Source organism: Scardinius erythrophthalmus (assembly GCF_964197995.2).
Source record: "Scardinius erythrophthalmus genome assembly, chromosome: 10".
Taxonomy (NCBI): Eukaryota; Metazoa; Chordata; class Actinopteri; order Cypriniformes; family Leuciscidae; genus Scardinius; species Scardinius erythrophthalmus.
In genome coordinates, this window is record NC_138230.1 from 29,200,745 (window position 1) to 29,217,575 (window position 16,831).

Consider the following 16,831-nt stretch of genomic DNA (forward strand, 5'->3'; position numbering starts at 1 on the left):
ATCTATACCTTTATATTCATCAAAGCATCCTCAAAAAAAATCTGTCAAGGTTTCTACAAAAATATTATGCAGCACAACTGTTTTCAACATTGATAATAAAAATAAATGTTACTTGAGCAACAAATCAGCATATTAGAATGATATCCGAAGCATCATGTGACTCTGAAAACTGGAGTAATGACTGATGAAAATTCAGCTTTTCCATACAGGAATAAATTACCTTTTAAAACATTTACAGTATAAAACAGTTATTTTAAATTGTATTTATTTTCGCTGTATTTTGTATATAAAATAAATCAATAAATAAATGCAGCCTTGGTGAGCATAAGAGACTTCTTTGTAAAACATTAAAAAATCCTACTGACCCCAAATTTTTGAATGGTATAGTTTCATACAATGTAAACAATATTAGCTCACTGACTTAATAAAATAAGAAATAATGTAGCGACAACTTCTTCACCAGATCCACCATCAGGTGACAGTGAAACTAATGTTTGATTGCGTTCAGTACTTGCTCTGCAGTAAATCTCTGAGCCATTTCAAGTTTTGCTGATGATAGTTTCTATTCTTTTGTTTTCTGCCTGCGGTAACTATGAGTGAAATGCCACTTCATCATTGTGTATCAGACATTGCCACCTTGTGAAATAAAGGTGAATTACACTTATTCAGTCATTAAAGATACAATTATTGTTGTGCAGATAAAATATACTTGCACTGTTACACAGCAGGGGTTGTTAGTGACCCTATACAATTTGTAAAAAAAAAAAAAAAAAATGTGAAAACAGGCATTCTTTTATAATTTAATTTTTGTATTGTTATATTGTTTATAATGAATTGATTGAGGAATACTAAGAGGGTTGATGTCTATCCTTAAAAAAAATGAATGAGGAGGAGGGTAGAGAAAGATGTCCTTGGTCACTAAAGACCTGAGGTAAGAGTTCCTCTGAGACCCAGACAAGATCTAGTGCAAATGCAGCTGAGACAGAGACAAGACCAAGACCTTCAAGAAGTCTCAATTATTACAACACTACCACCAGATAGATACAGTAAATGATCACTGACAATGTTTTTTATAAGCAAAAGAGATGTACAGGCATAAAGACATTAATTCTCTTAACATGAGGTTCAAATACGGGATGCTTTTAAATGAGTTCATCTGGTAATTTGCTACTTTTTCTTCTCTCCATTATCATTTTAGAAAAGTTATTTAGTTTTCAACTTAAATTCATATAGGCTAATTGTAGCCTATATATTTATAACTCATTTTAAACACTGAATCATAATCCTTTAGGTCAAAACGCGTCAATGGTCACAGGAAACATACATTTTTCTTTCAGATGTATTTGTTTGTTTTATTTTGGTTTTCATTTATTAATCATTCATTTATGAGTAACTTAGCCTATACTAGGCTATAGGTGTCGTATTAGAATAAAATACAAAACCGTATGTAGAGTACATTTACATATAAACATATAAATAGTAAATTGTAGTGTAATAAGTCGTAGTCGCTCACGCTTAATCTCAAAACAAAGCTCATATGCACAGATTTGTAGAGCCTGTGGAGTGGTCTGATCTTTGAATCACGTCATGTGACATGTGATGGAGATCCGCTGCTGCGATGCGTGTTGTTCCGCCCATTTATATGCGTCATCACGCTCTGTTATTTACCTTCTCTGACTGTGGAGAGGAGAGGAGCTCAGACGTTGAAAGAAATGATAGCGCACAGTAATGGCCCAGCGGTGGCTATTGAATTTAATAGGGGAATTGGTTACTTGACGACGTTTTTTCTTTAATAACGGGGTTAGTGTGTCGCTGTCTGCACTTACATTGTTTTTACTGCCTCTTGCGCACGCAGGGTGTGCGTCTTTAGTACGTAAACAAACATGACTGCTACCATTTCCAGGCAGAGAAATGCTGCAGTCGCTGCAGACTCTGGTTCTTCTTTTTCCATTACAGCAAGCCTCCTGCGACTCTCTAAACACATCAAATACGAAAATCTTGCAGCTGGACTCAGTGGAGGTGTTATTTCCACAATGGTGTTACACCCCCTGGATCTGATCAAAATCAGGTTTGCAGGTAACGTTAAGTAACGTACGTTCTCCTTATATAAAATTGCAGAGTGTGTCTCAAAACCTATAGAGCTGCCTATCTAGACAGCATGTTAGGGCATCATTAGGTGAATGCATTATTGGAAAATATACTGTCTAGAAAAGCTTTTTAATTAAATTACAAAATAACACAACAACTGGTTATATTATATGTTATAACAGAGCACATTCAGTAAATGAAAGTAATATAAATATATTTAATTGATGAAATGTAATATAAATGTGTACATTTTTGGTCATTATTATTTCTACACGTTTTAGGAACAGAGAACAAGGCACTTGCTTTTTTACTGAATAATAAAAACAATTATTTTAAAATGGGATTATTAATGTTCCATCACTATTACAATTATTTCTAATAAATTAATGGAACATTTAGAATGTTAAGTTGGCATTAAATGGAAGTTGCAATAGACTTTTCCCTATTGATCCATATATATGAGTCAAATAGCTTATGAACAAGAAAAAATTCAGGGCGGGAGTAGATTTTGGATTGGGAATTGATTGGATCATTTTGGTTTGTTATTGCTGTGATCTCATGTGAGTGACAGGTTGTCCCGCCCCCACATCGATAAACACGTCAGAGAAGAGATGTTGTCGCAATAGGGAGGGGAAGTTATTTTTATTAAACATTATGGAGACATATGAATAAAATAAATAAAAAAATGATGTGCACAGATCATTTATTTATAATAAATACTGCAGTATTCCAAAACAAGAACTGTCAATTTAGATTTCATGGTTACTTAACCTAGTTGTGCTTGTCATCAAAAAAAAAGTGTTACTATACAAACATCATAGGAATAAACGAGCTGTTGATCCAGTTTCACAATATCCCAAAAAAAGCATGCTCATGCTCAGTAGGTTTTGAGACAAAACACTAGAAAAACAAACACAGAGGCCACAACACAGGTAGTTGTACTTTTGCACTGGCCTCAGTGCCTTTTTGAGGATATTTTTAGATAACATTGAAGCAGAAGTGGGAGTGTGTTATCCCCCCCCCCACACACACACACACACACACACTGTTTCTTACTCTTTCCAGTAAGTGATGGTTTGAAAATGCGACCCCAATACGATGGCATGGTGCACTGCATGAAGACTATCTGGAAGCTGGAAGGAATTAGAGGTCTCTATCAGGGTGTGACCCCCAACATCTGGGGGGCTGGGGCATCATGGGGCCTGTACTTCCTCTTGTAAGTAGTTGAAGTTGTGTTAAAAGGGAAGCACAGAATGGAATTTCCTGTTTGAATCTACTTCTAACTTCTTTATTCACTACCATTCAAATGTTTGAGTCAGTACCATTTTTTAGTACCTTTATTCAGCAAAGATGCTTTGAATGGATCCAGAGTGACAGTAAAGACATTTATAATGCTACAAAAGATTTATATTTCAAATGCTGTTGTTTTAAACTTTTTGCATTTTCCACAAAAATATTATTAAACTGTTTTCAACACTGGTAACCAAATCATCATATTCGAAGGATTTCTGAAAGAACATGTGACACAGATGACTGGAGTAATGATGCTGAAAATTCTGCTTTGCCATCACAGGATATTGATATTATATTTGAATAATATTTCACAAGATTACTGTGTTGCTGTATTTTAATCAAATAAATGCTGCCTTGGTGAGCATGAGAGCCTTTAAAAAAAATTTAACTTCTAAAACTTTCGATCAGTAGTGTAAACGGCATTGATATTGACTATTTTCACCCCCCCAAAAATAAAAAAATAGAAGTGAACTTTTTTTTTGAAAAGGCATCAGGTTCACAGGCCAAAAAAAGAAGCAGCCAACAGTGCTTTGTCAGTTGATACTGTACGAGTTTGAAGATACTCCACAAAGTTATCTGACCTAATTTCAGATCAGGATCTCTAGCAAACAAAGTGTGCATGTGCAAGAACATTATATGGGTAGCAACACTGAAATATAAGTAGCAAGAGCCTTGTTGATTTGTTCTTTGTCCTTCAAAATCAGTTGAAAAGTACGCTGTAATATTAAGAGGAACTTTTCTTCTGTAAAGTTGTGTAAGAAAAATTAAGCAAGGTCATATTTCTCAGGAGGTAAAATCAAGTGATCTGACCATAAAAATAAATCTGAAAAGATTTAACTGCACAATCTTATATCCAGTGTAATCGGGTCCTTCTCCGCCCGGTCCGAGGGGGATTCGAAGCAGGGTCTCTGGCGTGGGAGGCGGGCGCGCTAACAAGGATACTAAAGACCATTTCCAGCACCAGTTGCTAGAGCGCCTCTTGAGATCAGGGGAGTGAGGTTTACACGCACAGATCTTGCTGGCCTATGTATGTCCGTTACACTCACCCACCTAAACCTCACTCCCATTCAGGTCACGGCACCAAATGTAACCTGTCCTACTCAATCCACTCCGAGCGGGATTCCAACCGGGGTTTCTGGTGTAGGGCTGTCGCGATAACCGCAATATTGTAGTACCACACTACTGACAAGCCAACTGTGGAGAAATGCAAGTAACCGCAGCAACCACGATATTCACGTGTATTCTTTTTTCATAAGGCTATACCCTTCTTGTTTTTGGTTTTGAACTTCGTGAGTATTGAATGTTAAAAAAGTTAATAATGATAACAAGACTGTTTATCATGGTGATTTGTACAGAGGCTTCATGGATTTGCACTTAAGCCTAAACAGACAGTGAATGAGAGAGATCGACTGAGCGCGTGCGATTAACTTTGTCTGTCTTTGAGGTTAAGTCATATATATTCGTGAAAAGGTTGCCGTGTCCAAGGAAAGTGAAATATTTGTCGTAACGCCCTTTTAACGGTTAAGGGTATTTATCATAAATGGCATCGGCGGCAGCGCTGGTCAGCATTCCACAGCGCAAGGAAGCCGCAAAAAAATAAATACAAAATTTCAGTGAGTCACACATTGAATCAACGCCATTGGTCTCTATTAAGTGAGCATCAGCTTCAGTGTTACCCACGCAACACATTGCTGGTCAGCTGAGCCTTGAAAAGTAGAGTTCAAAATTAAACATAATTAACACCTTGTTTCATTACATATATCTTTTAATGAATCAGCGTTTTTGAACGTGTTCGTTGAATGAACGGTTTAATGACTCACTCAAAGACAATCCGTTGCCATAACAATGTACTGCCTGCTAAGTGACAGCATTTCAATGGACAGAGACGCTGTTTAGTTTCGGTTACTTTAGTTACTGAAAATCTGCATGCTAAACACATCGTAACACTTATTTATATAGCAGCAAATAAATATAAATAAATCCAAATAAATAAATGGTGATAATACCGCGCTATTGAGGCACTCAAAATTACCGCAAGGAAAATTCCTTCACTGCGACAGCCCTACTCTGGCGTTGGAGGCGGGCATAAAGACCGCAGCCTCTTGTATCAGTCACTAGAGCGCCTCTTGAGATCGGGGGAGTCAGGTTTACATGCACAGCTCTTTCTGGCCTACGTCTGTTACACTCACCCCCTTAAACCTCACTTCCATCTGGGTCACGGCACCAAATGTAACCTGTCCTACTTGCCCATCTCTGAGTGGGATTCGAACCAGGGTCTCCGGCGTGGGAGGTGGGCGCTAAAGACTGCAGCCTCTAGCATCATTCGCTAGAGCGCCTCTTGAGATCAGGGGAGTGAGATTTACACGCACAGCTCTTACTGGCCTATATCCGTTACACTCATCCCCCTAAACCTCACTCCCATATGCGTCACGGCACCAGCAGGGGTTTAAATACAGCAGCATGGACCCAAAAATAAAAATTAAATGATGTCATGATTTACTCAAGCCATACAGGGAGTAAATTATAACAGTTTTAGTTTTTCCTCTTCCATGAATCCCCATGGGGATTCAATAACAATTATGTAAAGGATGCTCATTTTACAGCATTGTAATACACTGTACAATAGATATCCATGTGTTTTATGGCTCTCAGGAATTTAATGTGGTCCTTTTTCATCTTCCCACAGTTATAATGCTATTAAAGCGTACACACAGGAGGGACGGCAAACAGAGCTGAGTGCTGGCGAACACCTGGTGTCTGCAGCGGAGGCGGGTCAGTATGAGAAAAGAGCCACCTGTAAGCTTGACAAAACTAAACACAGCTAAATCTGTAGCTCAGTTATGAGACTGGAACAACTGGAATGTCAGAGGCCTTGGAGACTGTGTGTTCTTCTGTGCAAGCTGGCTCGTTCCTTTTATGGCTGTTATATCCCGTTCCTTTTGGCTGTGCCTTCCACTCTAACTACCAACTGTGAAATGAGTATGCTCCATATATTCAAATACAGTGCTATGCATAAGTTAAGGCACCCATGCTAAAGTTGACTAAAAAGAGGAATAAAAAATCATCTTTTGGAAATTGAACTTAATACCTTAATTTAAAAAAATAGGAAAAATCCAACCTTTAAGGACACCAATTTTCTTTGTGAATGAATAATGTATCGTAAATAAATAAATGTTCTTCCTTAAAATACAGGGTGCATAAGTTTGGACACCCCTATGTTAAATTCCCATAGAGGCAGGCAGATTTTTATTTTTAAGTATTTTTTATTTTTATTTTTTTAGGATACTATGCATCCTGATAAAGTTCCCTTGGCCTTTGGAATTAAAATAGCCCCACATCATCACATAGCCTTCACCATACCTAGAGATTGGCATGGAGTACTTTCCATAAGATCATCTCTCAATGCAAATCAAACTAGCTATTAGGCTAACTGAAATAAAACCATGCCAATCTCTAGGTATGGTGAAGGCTGTGTGATGATGTGGGGCTATTTTAATTCCAAAGACCAAGGGAACTTTATCAGGATGCATAGTATCCTAAACATTTTTTTTAAAAAAATACTTAAAAATAAAAATCTGCCTGCCTCTATGGGAATTTAACATAGGGGTGTCCAAACTTATGCACCCTGTATTTTAAGGAAGAACATTTATTTATTTACGATACATTATTCATTCACAAAGAAAATTGGTGTCCTTAAAGGTTGGATTTTTCCTAATTTTTTAAATTAAGGCATTAAGTTCAATTTCCAAAATATGATTTTTTATTCCTCTTTTTAGTCAACTTTAGTATGGGTGCCTAAACTTATGCATAGCACTGTATATACCAGGCAATATATCAAACCCAGACACTTTCTTAATTATAACTTGATTTTTACACAATGATAAGAAAACAAACAGGATGGAAATACCTGTAATTTGCTACTGCTCATTTACATCTCCTGAGGGCATCAAGTTCATTTTAATGCAAAATAACTTCAAGTTCGATATTGTTACCACTTTTTAAAAAATGTTTTTTGGTAATGTGGATCAGTTTTCATTTTTATTTTTAACAGGATGAAATATTTTATTGACATAAACCAGATAATACCATAAATCTTTAAATCTACTTCTTCCTCGAGGATGTTGTCATTAATGTCATTAAGGAAGGAAATGTTCCAAAATACTAACATATTGTGGACATATACATTAATAACCAACTTAAAAAAAAATCCCAAAAACTTTAGAGAAGGGGAAAATATTAAGAAGAATTAATTTGCCCTTTGCTAAGCTCTGCCTTGAAAAACGTTCTTGACCAATCCTACCTAAGCAAATGTTGCTTAGTTGCAATTAAACAGTTTGGGGTGAGTAAGGTTTTGTTTTTGTTTTGAAAAATATTAAATACTTAAGACTTTTATTCAGCAAGGATGCATTAAATTGACAGTAAAGGCATTGATAATGTTACAGAAGATTTCTATTTCAAATAAATGCTAATATTTTGAACATTTGTACTGACATATTAGTAATTTAATAATTATTAGTAATTATTAATAATTTAATTAAAACAAGTGAACAAATTTTTAATTCCTTGTCACAATATAAATATTTTTTGTCCACATGTCATGTGCTAGGCTGCATAGTGTTTTTTTTTTTTATTATTATTATATAAATGCAGCCTTGGTGAGCGTTAGAGACTTCTGTCTAAAATCGTTTTAAAAAATCTTACCAACCCCAAACATTTAACGTTTTATTTATTAATGTTTTAATTAAATATAATTCATATAATTATGAATGTGTGTTTGGATGGTTTTAAACCCAGTCTTACAGAAATTATCCTCAAGTATGGTAAAGTGTTGTTGCCAGGTCACTAACTTAAACTTAACATTAATTAAATCACATATTGATTCAGGGAACAGCAGAGGAAATAGTAACTTAAGAGTTCAGAGTAGCATAGTAAACTACGTTCTCTTCACTCACACTAACATTATCAGCTTTCAGTTGAGACTTCTCTGTTTTCAGTTGACTGTGAAGAATTGGCCTTGATTCTGATTCGCAGTCTCTGCAGATTTTAATCACATTAATGCGGCATTTGATTTCTTTGAAGAAATATGGTAAAAATGCTTTGCAATGCCACAGTTCATTCCAGCCCATGCAAGAATAATATGCAGTCAGTTTTGCCACATGAGCAATTTTACTGAAAATAATGCTGTTTCAGAGAAATCTTCAAAGCCTTCATATCGTCTGTAAAGTGTGTCTTAGCGACTTTCCTTTAAAGTTAACCTGTATGTTGAATTAATTGTAGGGAAACCGGTTTCGGCCTCAGATTAAAAAACAGTAATTGCAACTTTATTTCAGGTAAATGCAACTTTATATCTTGTAGTTGGGACTTTATATATTGTAATTGGGACTTTATATCTCTTAATGTGATTTTATTTCCTATTTTAAACTTGCCTCATAATTATCTTGCCTCACAATTAGTTTTTACTTGAAGGTTGGAATGGGCTTTAATATTTGATACTGTATATTAAGATACACATAATGGGGATATGAAAATATATTACATAACAGGAATGACCAACCTCAAAACTGTTTTCTATATGGATATGTTGAAACTGACAAAAAAAATGTGGAAGATAGAGAAGCAGCAAAACTGTGGTCTCGGCTCAGGAAGTGAAACAATCATCTTTTTCCCCATTGCACACCAAAGAGTGTTGAGGGGGAAAATAGTCCTACAATATCAGTACAATACAATGTTATCACTAACTAATAGGAAGTTATCACACTTCAAATTTCACAATATTAACCAAATAACATTCTATATCAACCTCAGCCTACATAAAATAATACGGGTCTGAATTATTATTCTGATTGATCTCTTTTACACGTAAAAAGATCTCATACAGAGCACTAACGACGAATGACTTCGTTAATTGTTGGTGTGAAGGTCCCCTGTTCCATGTTTCCAGGCATTCTGACGCTTTGCCTCACCAACCCGGTCTGGGTGACAAAGACCCGGCTGGTGCTGCAGTACAATGCAGACCCGTCACGGAAGCAGTACAAGGGAATGATGGACGCCCTCGTGAAAATATACCGTCACGAGGGTATCCCGGGACTATACAGGGTACATCTACAGATTTTAAACTAACCTGAGATCCTGTTACAGGTGTAATAGAGCTTTCATGTGTGCTAATCTCAAGATTAAAGTCAACATGAAATCAAAATGTTACTGTCTTAAACCAGAGGTGTAAAGAGTACCTGAAAACCATACTTGAGTAAAAGTACAGATACCTTACAGTGAAAACACCTCCGTTACAAGTCACCAATTCCAATATGACTTAAGTAAAAGTCTTACACCTGGTTTCACAGACAAGGCTTAAGCCTAGTTCCAGACTAAAATGCATGATTGAGTTGTTTGAAAGCAACATGCACTGACATATCTTAAAATAAGTCAGTGCCATTGTTTTGTCACAAGATGCACACTAGTAATATTTTGTTTCTAAGAAATGTTTATAAAAGCTACTTAAATGTCCTACTTGAACTAAGGCCTAATCCTGGCTTAGTCTAAGCCCTGTCTGTGAAACCTCAAAATTGCAATAAATCAAGGTTGACACAACAACCTCTCAAGCGTCTACAAAAATCTCAGTCAAGCTCAAGTGCTCAAAAAGGGAATAAGTAAACCAACATCCTTCAAAAAGGTCTCTTCAGTATAACGGATAAATAAAATAATGTACTGGACACTGGTTTCGACCTTATTCCGACTGCAGGCACGTCCTCATTTATAAAACACAACTATGTACAAGATATAGTATCTTCAATGCCCTGTAGATGGCTATATCACTTATTTTTTAGCAGAAATAAACTGTCAAATATAACTAGTAATTGCATTCCTCATCACAAATGTATTGGATTAAAGAGTACATATACTTATTAAAAAATATAATCAAGTAGAGAGTAAAGTTGCTAATATCTTAGATACTCAGTAAAAGTAGCCAAAAAGAAGTGATGGTTATAGTGTGCTGCCGAATGTAGTGATGCACATTTAAACTAAAAGATACTTTAGCATCATTTGTATTAACTTGGGTTACACTTTATTTAAGGTGACTTAGTTACATTGTACTTATTCAAATAAGTACTGAGTAATATTAATTAACTACATGTACTTACTATAGAGTTACAGTTAGTGTTTAGTTTAGGGTTAGTTATTTGTAATTATGCATAATTTACCTTTATTAGTATAGTAAGCACATGTAGTAACTTGTAACTACGTCTCCTCGAAATAAAGTGTTACTGAAACGTGTATCATCTGTTTTCAAATACATTTGTTGAAGTTGCAATTTAGTACATTTAAAATACAGTAATTACAGTAATACAGTACATTTACACTGCAGTTAAAAGCATAATCAAGTATTTTACATGTACTTTAGTATGTAGTATGTTTGATAGTCAACACATCAAAATAAGTGTACTTTAAAGCATGGCAAAAGTATTAAATCATAATGATTTATAATGTACTTTAAAGTAAAACTTAATTTGACATTAATACAAAGACTTGTTACATGTATACTTAAGTGTGTTAGGAAAACATTCATGAAAGTGCACTCTCTAAGTACACTTAAGTGGCCTTTTATTTCATTAATATTATATTATCTGCAAGTCCAGTTTTTTCTGTATTGCATTCAATACAATTCAGCACACTTCTTTTTCATTTGCAAAGAAAAAAGTTTTTTTCTTAGTGTTTGTTTAATAACTTGGTCCCCTATTTTATTAAATATCGTGTTTACTATGATATACCTCACATTATGGACTTAAATGAGTTTCATGTTGACTTTAAAATAGTGGAGTGATCCATCCTTTTACTCTAACATTGTAGTTCTTTGTAGGGCCACAAGAGGGTGTGATTGAACTACAGTATATTTGAAGGATTGATACAGCTCTTAATCGGTGGTTCAAGTTAGCCCTAAATACAGTATATGCTAAAATCTTTGTGAGACAGGCCAAATTGTCCTAACATTATTACATATTGAAGTAAAGTCCACTCTAGTTTAATTCTAGTCTAGTTTAGTTGCTCTTAAACTATGAGGGAACTGTGTGATTGTGGTTTTTTATGTTTGTGAGCCTCATTTTGTTGTTCTGCCACTGCAGGGTTTTGTGCCTGGGCTGGTGGGGACTTCCCATGCTGCATTGCAGTTTATGACCTATGAATGGCTAAAAAGAGAGCAGAACATATATAAGAAGATGCCTTCTGAATCCCTGCTGGTGAGGAAATAAAACCAGCCTTATGTTTTCAGGATACAGTAAGAGGAGGAACAGCACTGCATGACTTTCATATCTCAAATCTTTGTTTTTCTATACCTGTGGTAGATTTTGTTGGCCAAGTACTGCCCAATTTCGACAGGAAAGGGTCATACGACTGTAAATTGTACAGTGCATTATGTACACACATCGTTTTTGACCAATAAATTGAAATGGTCCAGTCCTTCATGATAACTAGAGATAAAATCATATTATAAATGAATGTTATAAATATTGCTAAAGCAATTTATAGCTGATTTAAATATTTTTGAGTTAAACAAAATATACATTATATATATTTCCATGACTTTTTCAGGTTTAAATATATAACATAAAATGTAACATTTTCAGACCTGGAAATCTTTTTAGAATAATAACGGCTAATAAAACCCCAAACTCTTGAGCTCCACCAGTGTCTTGAACTATAAATTCATTCATTTTATAAGGCGAAAAGGCACCACATACAAAGAATGACCCGCACGATTATGTGGCTTTTGACTGTATTGTAACCTTTAAAAAGAGACTGGCACTGGAACCAGTAATGATCTTTGTTTCATGGATGTGAGTCAGTCTCTCCTTCCTGTCTGTCTCTGCTTCAGTCTCCACTGGAATACATCACCATGGCGGCCATTTCCAAAATATTTGCTGTAGCAGTGACCTACCCATATCAGGTGGTCCGCGCTCGCCTGCAGGACCAGCACAACAACTACAGTGGAATCGTGGATGTCATCAGGAGAACATGGAGGTATGAAATCACATGGCACATAAACTTTCTTCAAACTCCATCACAGAGCACTTAGAGATTGCCTTTACCAATATGTCCTACCTCATCTCAGAAAAAAAAACATGTAACATAAAAAATGAAATTGGATCAGTTCATTCTGAAAAAAAAAATCATTCACAATTCTTTTGAATCCCTGCTGATGAGGAAATAAAATCAGCCTTATGTTTTCAGGATATGAGGAGGGACAGCACAGCATGACTTCTGTATTTTAAAACATTTTTGGTAACACTTTACAATAAGGTTCATTAGTTAACATTAGTTGATGTATTAACTAACATGAACTAACATTGAGCAATACATTTGTTACAGAATTTATTAATCTTTGTTAATCTAAGTTAATAAAAATCCAGCTGTTCATTGTTTGTTCATGTTAGTTCACGGTGTATTAACTAATGCTAACAAATAATAATAATAAATGCTGTAGAAGTACTGTTCATTCTTTGTTCACGTTAACTAAGGTAGTTAACTAATGTTAACTAATTAACCTTATTGTAAAGTGTTAGCACTTTTTTTATTTGCAGCTTATTTTGGTACAGTATCAGTATCATGTATGCCCACTGTTTTTGACCAATAAATCGAAATGTTCCAGTCCTTCATGAGGTATCACTTTAGTTTAGGGTCCAATTCTCACTATTAACTAGTTGCTTATTTGTATACATATTACTTGGATATTGGCTATTTATTAGTACTTATAAAGCAATTATTAATGCCATTAACCCCATTTATATTCAATATAGACATAATGACGAATTTAAATAAATGTTTAATACATTGTTTTGACATGTTGACATGTTTTTGTCTCTCCATTATTAAATAAATATTAAATAATTATATATATATATATATATTTATATATATATATATATATATATATATATATATATATATATATATATATATATATATATATATATATAGTACCATTCAAAGTTTGGGTTCAGTAAGATATTTTGAATGTTTTTGAAAGAAGTCTCTTATGATCACCAAATTTGATCACAAAAACAGTAAAAAAAAAAATAATAATAAGACTGAAATATTACTATAATAATAAAAAATAAAAAAAACTTTCATTGATAAATTGAAAGATAATTTAAAAGATATATTTGAAATAGATTTTTTTTTAACATTATAAATTTCTTTACTGTCACTTTTGGTGAATTTAATGCATCATTCCTGAATAAAAGTATTAATTTCTCTTAAAACAAAAATCTTTTGGATGGTAGTGTATATGTCTCATTCTTTTTTTGTGCTAGATTAATACTTTGTTGACAGTGATTTATAAAAGTCAGTGATTTATAAGAGCATCCATGATAAAGACGATAAAATAAATAATAAAGAAAAATAAAAAAAGTACAAGAAAAATCTTTTTTTTTAAATCTAGTTTAAAATACATGTGCCAAGTTCATCGAAATGTATTCATTTTGGTTTCTTATAATTTTGAAAAAGAACATTTATTGACTCCAAAAATGTCATGTGGTCTAATCATTAAATTAAAATGATATTTTTTCTTACAGCTTGAGTACATGTGAGAATCTTAATGTGTATAATGCATATGTAAAATATGACTTTGATTTGGCATAGAATTATTTTTATATATATTATTTCTAATAACAATAATAATATCAATTGATAATTTTAAATAAATACAAGGGATTTAGCAAAACGTGTTTGTGTTTGTCTCTCTCTAGCAATGAGGGGATCGAGGGCTTTTACAAAGGGATGATCCCCAACTTGGTGCGAGTCATTCCAGCGTGCTGCATCACCTTCTTGGTGTTCGAAAATGTGTCACGCTTACTTTTGGGCGAGTATCACTAAACCTTCAGGAGTCACATGCGGGACCAAAACAACACAATATGCCAGGACTATGTATATGTGTTAGAGACGAGCAGGAATATGAAACATTTCCTGTTTAACTCTGAACTCAACAAAACTAGAATTTAGCGTGTGCACTGAATGAAAAAAAGAAAATAGAGGTGCATATATATGAGATTTAAGAGTTGTTGTTTTGTCGAGTTTATTGAGAGAATTCATATTTGTCTCACAGATGTGTAAATATTGAACCACGAAAAAGTGTAATTTCAAGATTTGAATTGATTTCAAGTAGTCAATGGCAAGAACTGGTCTTGGAAAAGTGGATTCAAGCCATCCTGTGACAATGCAACCAAACACAGTGTTCACCAAACATAAAAATTAAGATGTTTGTCTTTTTTTACGATATTTTCACTAAACAGCTGCTATATTTGCTGAGCTATGCGAGAGAATGAACCCATTTACCTTTACCCATAAGCAGATCTCCGCTGGCTATAGTCCCTGGGTTGAAACTCAGTGGGCATGCTCAGGAAATGATGTAACGCTACAGGATAATGGCACACAGGCCTGGGAGAAACCGATACTTTGCTGGAGGACAGGAGCAGATTTTAACCAGATGTGTGTATGTAGATGACATCTACTGGAAGAGAGGAACGCTTTAACTGGAATGAAAGAAGAAATATGAAAGAAAGAACTGTGTCAAGTAGCAACTGAGAGGCCATAGTGTATGTATATTGAAATGTGCTATTGTCAATGACGCACAAAGAAATGATGTATGTACAAGCCATTTTTACACATCTAATAAAGGAATATATGTAACAGACAAAGGACTCTGAGCTAATTGTACACACTATGTTTTTAATAAGAGCCAACAGTGACCATATAAACTATTTAGACACTTCTAAACTGTTTGGGCTTTTGACTTTTTTTAAATGTCTTAATGTCATTGCATTCGTTGCAAATTAAGTACACTTTAAAAATATGCACTTTGTAAAAATGCCAAATTAAAGGGTTTCATTTAAAATACATTTTAAATCATTATTTTTAACATTCTTTTGTCATGCTTTAAAGAAATTCACTTATTTTGATCTGTTGACCAACATTCTAAAGCATGTGTAAAGTACTTTATTATACTTTTAACTGTATTGTGTTATTCAGTATTACATTTAAAGGTAATATATTTTAAATGTACTTAATTGCAACTTCATTACAATTGTGCAATTACATTTTTTTTTTTTTTTACCATAAATGCTGCTCCTACTTAAGTTGTATTTAAGAAGGTTCGAAAAATCCCTCTAAAGTTCAGCTAATTGCATTTAATATCAATTTAAAATATAATGCATTGCAATTAAGCATCTAGTTTGCATTTAAATATATTCTTTTAAAGTGTTTTACATCCGTAATAAGTACTCTTTTTAAAAGCATGCTAAAGTGTACTTTTTCACAAGAGAATTCTCAGAACTATACTTGCACTGATAAAAATGATTTTGTGGTGAAGTAAATACTACAGAAAAAAACAATGTAATTAACATGAATAAGTTAGTTCAGGCAAGAATAGTAAATAGAATAGAATAAGAAAAGAAGTGAATTCTATAGTAGTACTCAACTCAAGCGTGTAGAAATGAAAGCGTAAACGTTGTAAAATTACTCAACTTTTCTGATTCTGGTGTTCCCATCATGCAATGGGCCTTGAATACTTAATTAGGTTGATTTGTCACTGTTTTCCAGCTGTATTTACACTGTTTTATCATTGCTTTTGTTGTTAGGATATGTAACTTGCCATTTTGTGACATTTGGAGTTCATTTTCTACTCATGACACATTCAAACACAAAAACGATCCATCAGATGTTACCATCATTGTCTACCAAGTAAAAGCGCAACCTCTAATCCGTAGATATGGTGTCTCACATAATATCTATTGTATTAATTACTTGGATGTTTTTAAGTAAAGCATATCCTTTAAAAGTGTGGTTCAATTCAAACTTCAACTAAATAGTTTTTACTAAACCTTTTATTAGCAAAGTTACTTATTTCCTTTGTTACTTTCTTAGTTAAGTAGAGTTTACTTTATTCCATATGTGAAAATATGCATGCAAAAACTTGCCAAAGAAAAATTAAGTACATTTTACTTATGTTTTTTTTTTCAGTGTTCAGTGTTTTTGTGTGTGTGTGTGTGTGTGTGTGTGTGTGTGTGTGTGTGTGTGTGTGTGTGTGTGTGTGTGTGTGTGTGTGTGTGTGTGTGTGTGTGTGTGTGTGTGTGTGTGTGTGTGTGTGTGTGTGTGTGTTTTTGCACTGATTTTCAATCATTTGGTGTTTTTTAGTGAATGTATCAATCAAGTCAGGTGCACACTGGTGTCACAGCAGATTTACTCCATCATTAACTATCAACATGATCTACTAATCTTTGAAAACCACAGTGTCAAAGACAAGACTAATTGTCTTTTTTTGCCATCTTTAATGCAATGACTAATGCAATGACAGTCATTGACACATTTCTAAGTTACTATAACGTTGTGGGTCAGTGTATCTTAACCTGCGCTAACAGTACTCTGATTTCTCTTTTATATTGAATTCTCAGCAGAACAACAG

General features: G+C 34.1%; 1 protein-coding gene across 3 annotated transcripts; it reads left to right on the forward strand.

Annotated features, from left to right (window-relative positions):
• Positions 1-1,675: 1,675 nt before the first annotated feature.
• On the forward strand, positions 1,676-15,070 carry slc25a32a (solute carrier family 25 member 32a). 3 transcript variants are annotated; one of them, XM_081377075.1, is made up of 9 exons: positions 1,690-1,869; positions 1,957-2,076; positions 3,154-3,304; positions 6,068-6,153; positions 9,323-9,477; positions 11,499-11,612; positions 12,248-12,393; positions 14,121-14,233; positions 14,723-15,061. In XM_081377075.1, the coding sequence occupies exons 2-9, from the start codon at positions 2,034-2,036 to the stop codon at positions 14,737-14,739; spliced, it is 825 nt and encodes a 274-aa protein (XP_081233201.1). In that variant the 5' UTR covers positions 1,690-1,869; positions 1,957-2,033; the 3' UTR covers positions 14,740-15,061. The 3 variants fall into 3 exon arrangements, with proteins under 3 accessions (XP_081233200.1, XP_081233199.1, XP_081233201.1); XM_081377074.1 differs by having other exon boundaries at positions 1,676-2,076; positions 14,723-15,070; XM_081377073.1 differs by having other exon boundaries at positions 1,676-2,076; positions 14,121-14,237.
• The last annotated feature ends 1,761 nt before the right edge of the window (positions 15,071-16,831 follow it).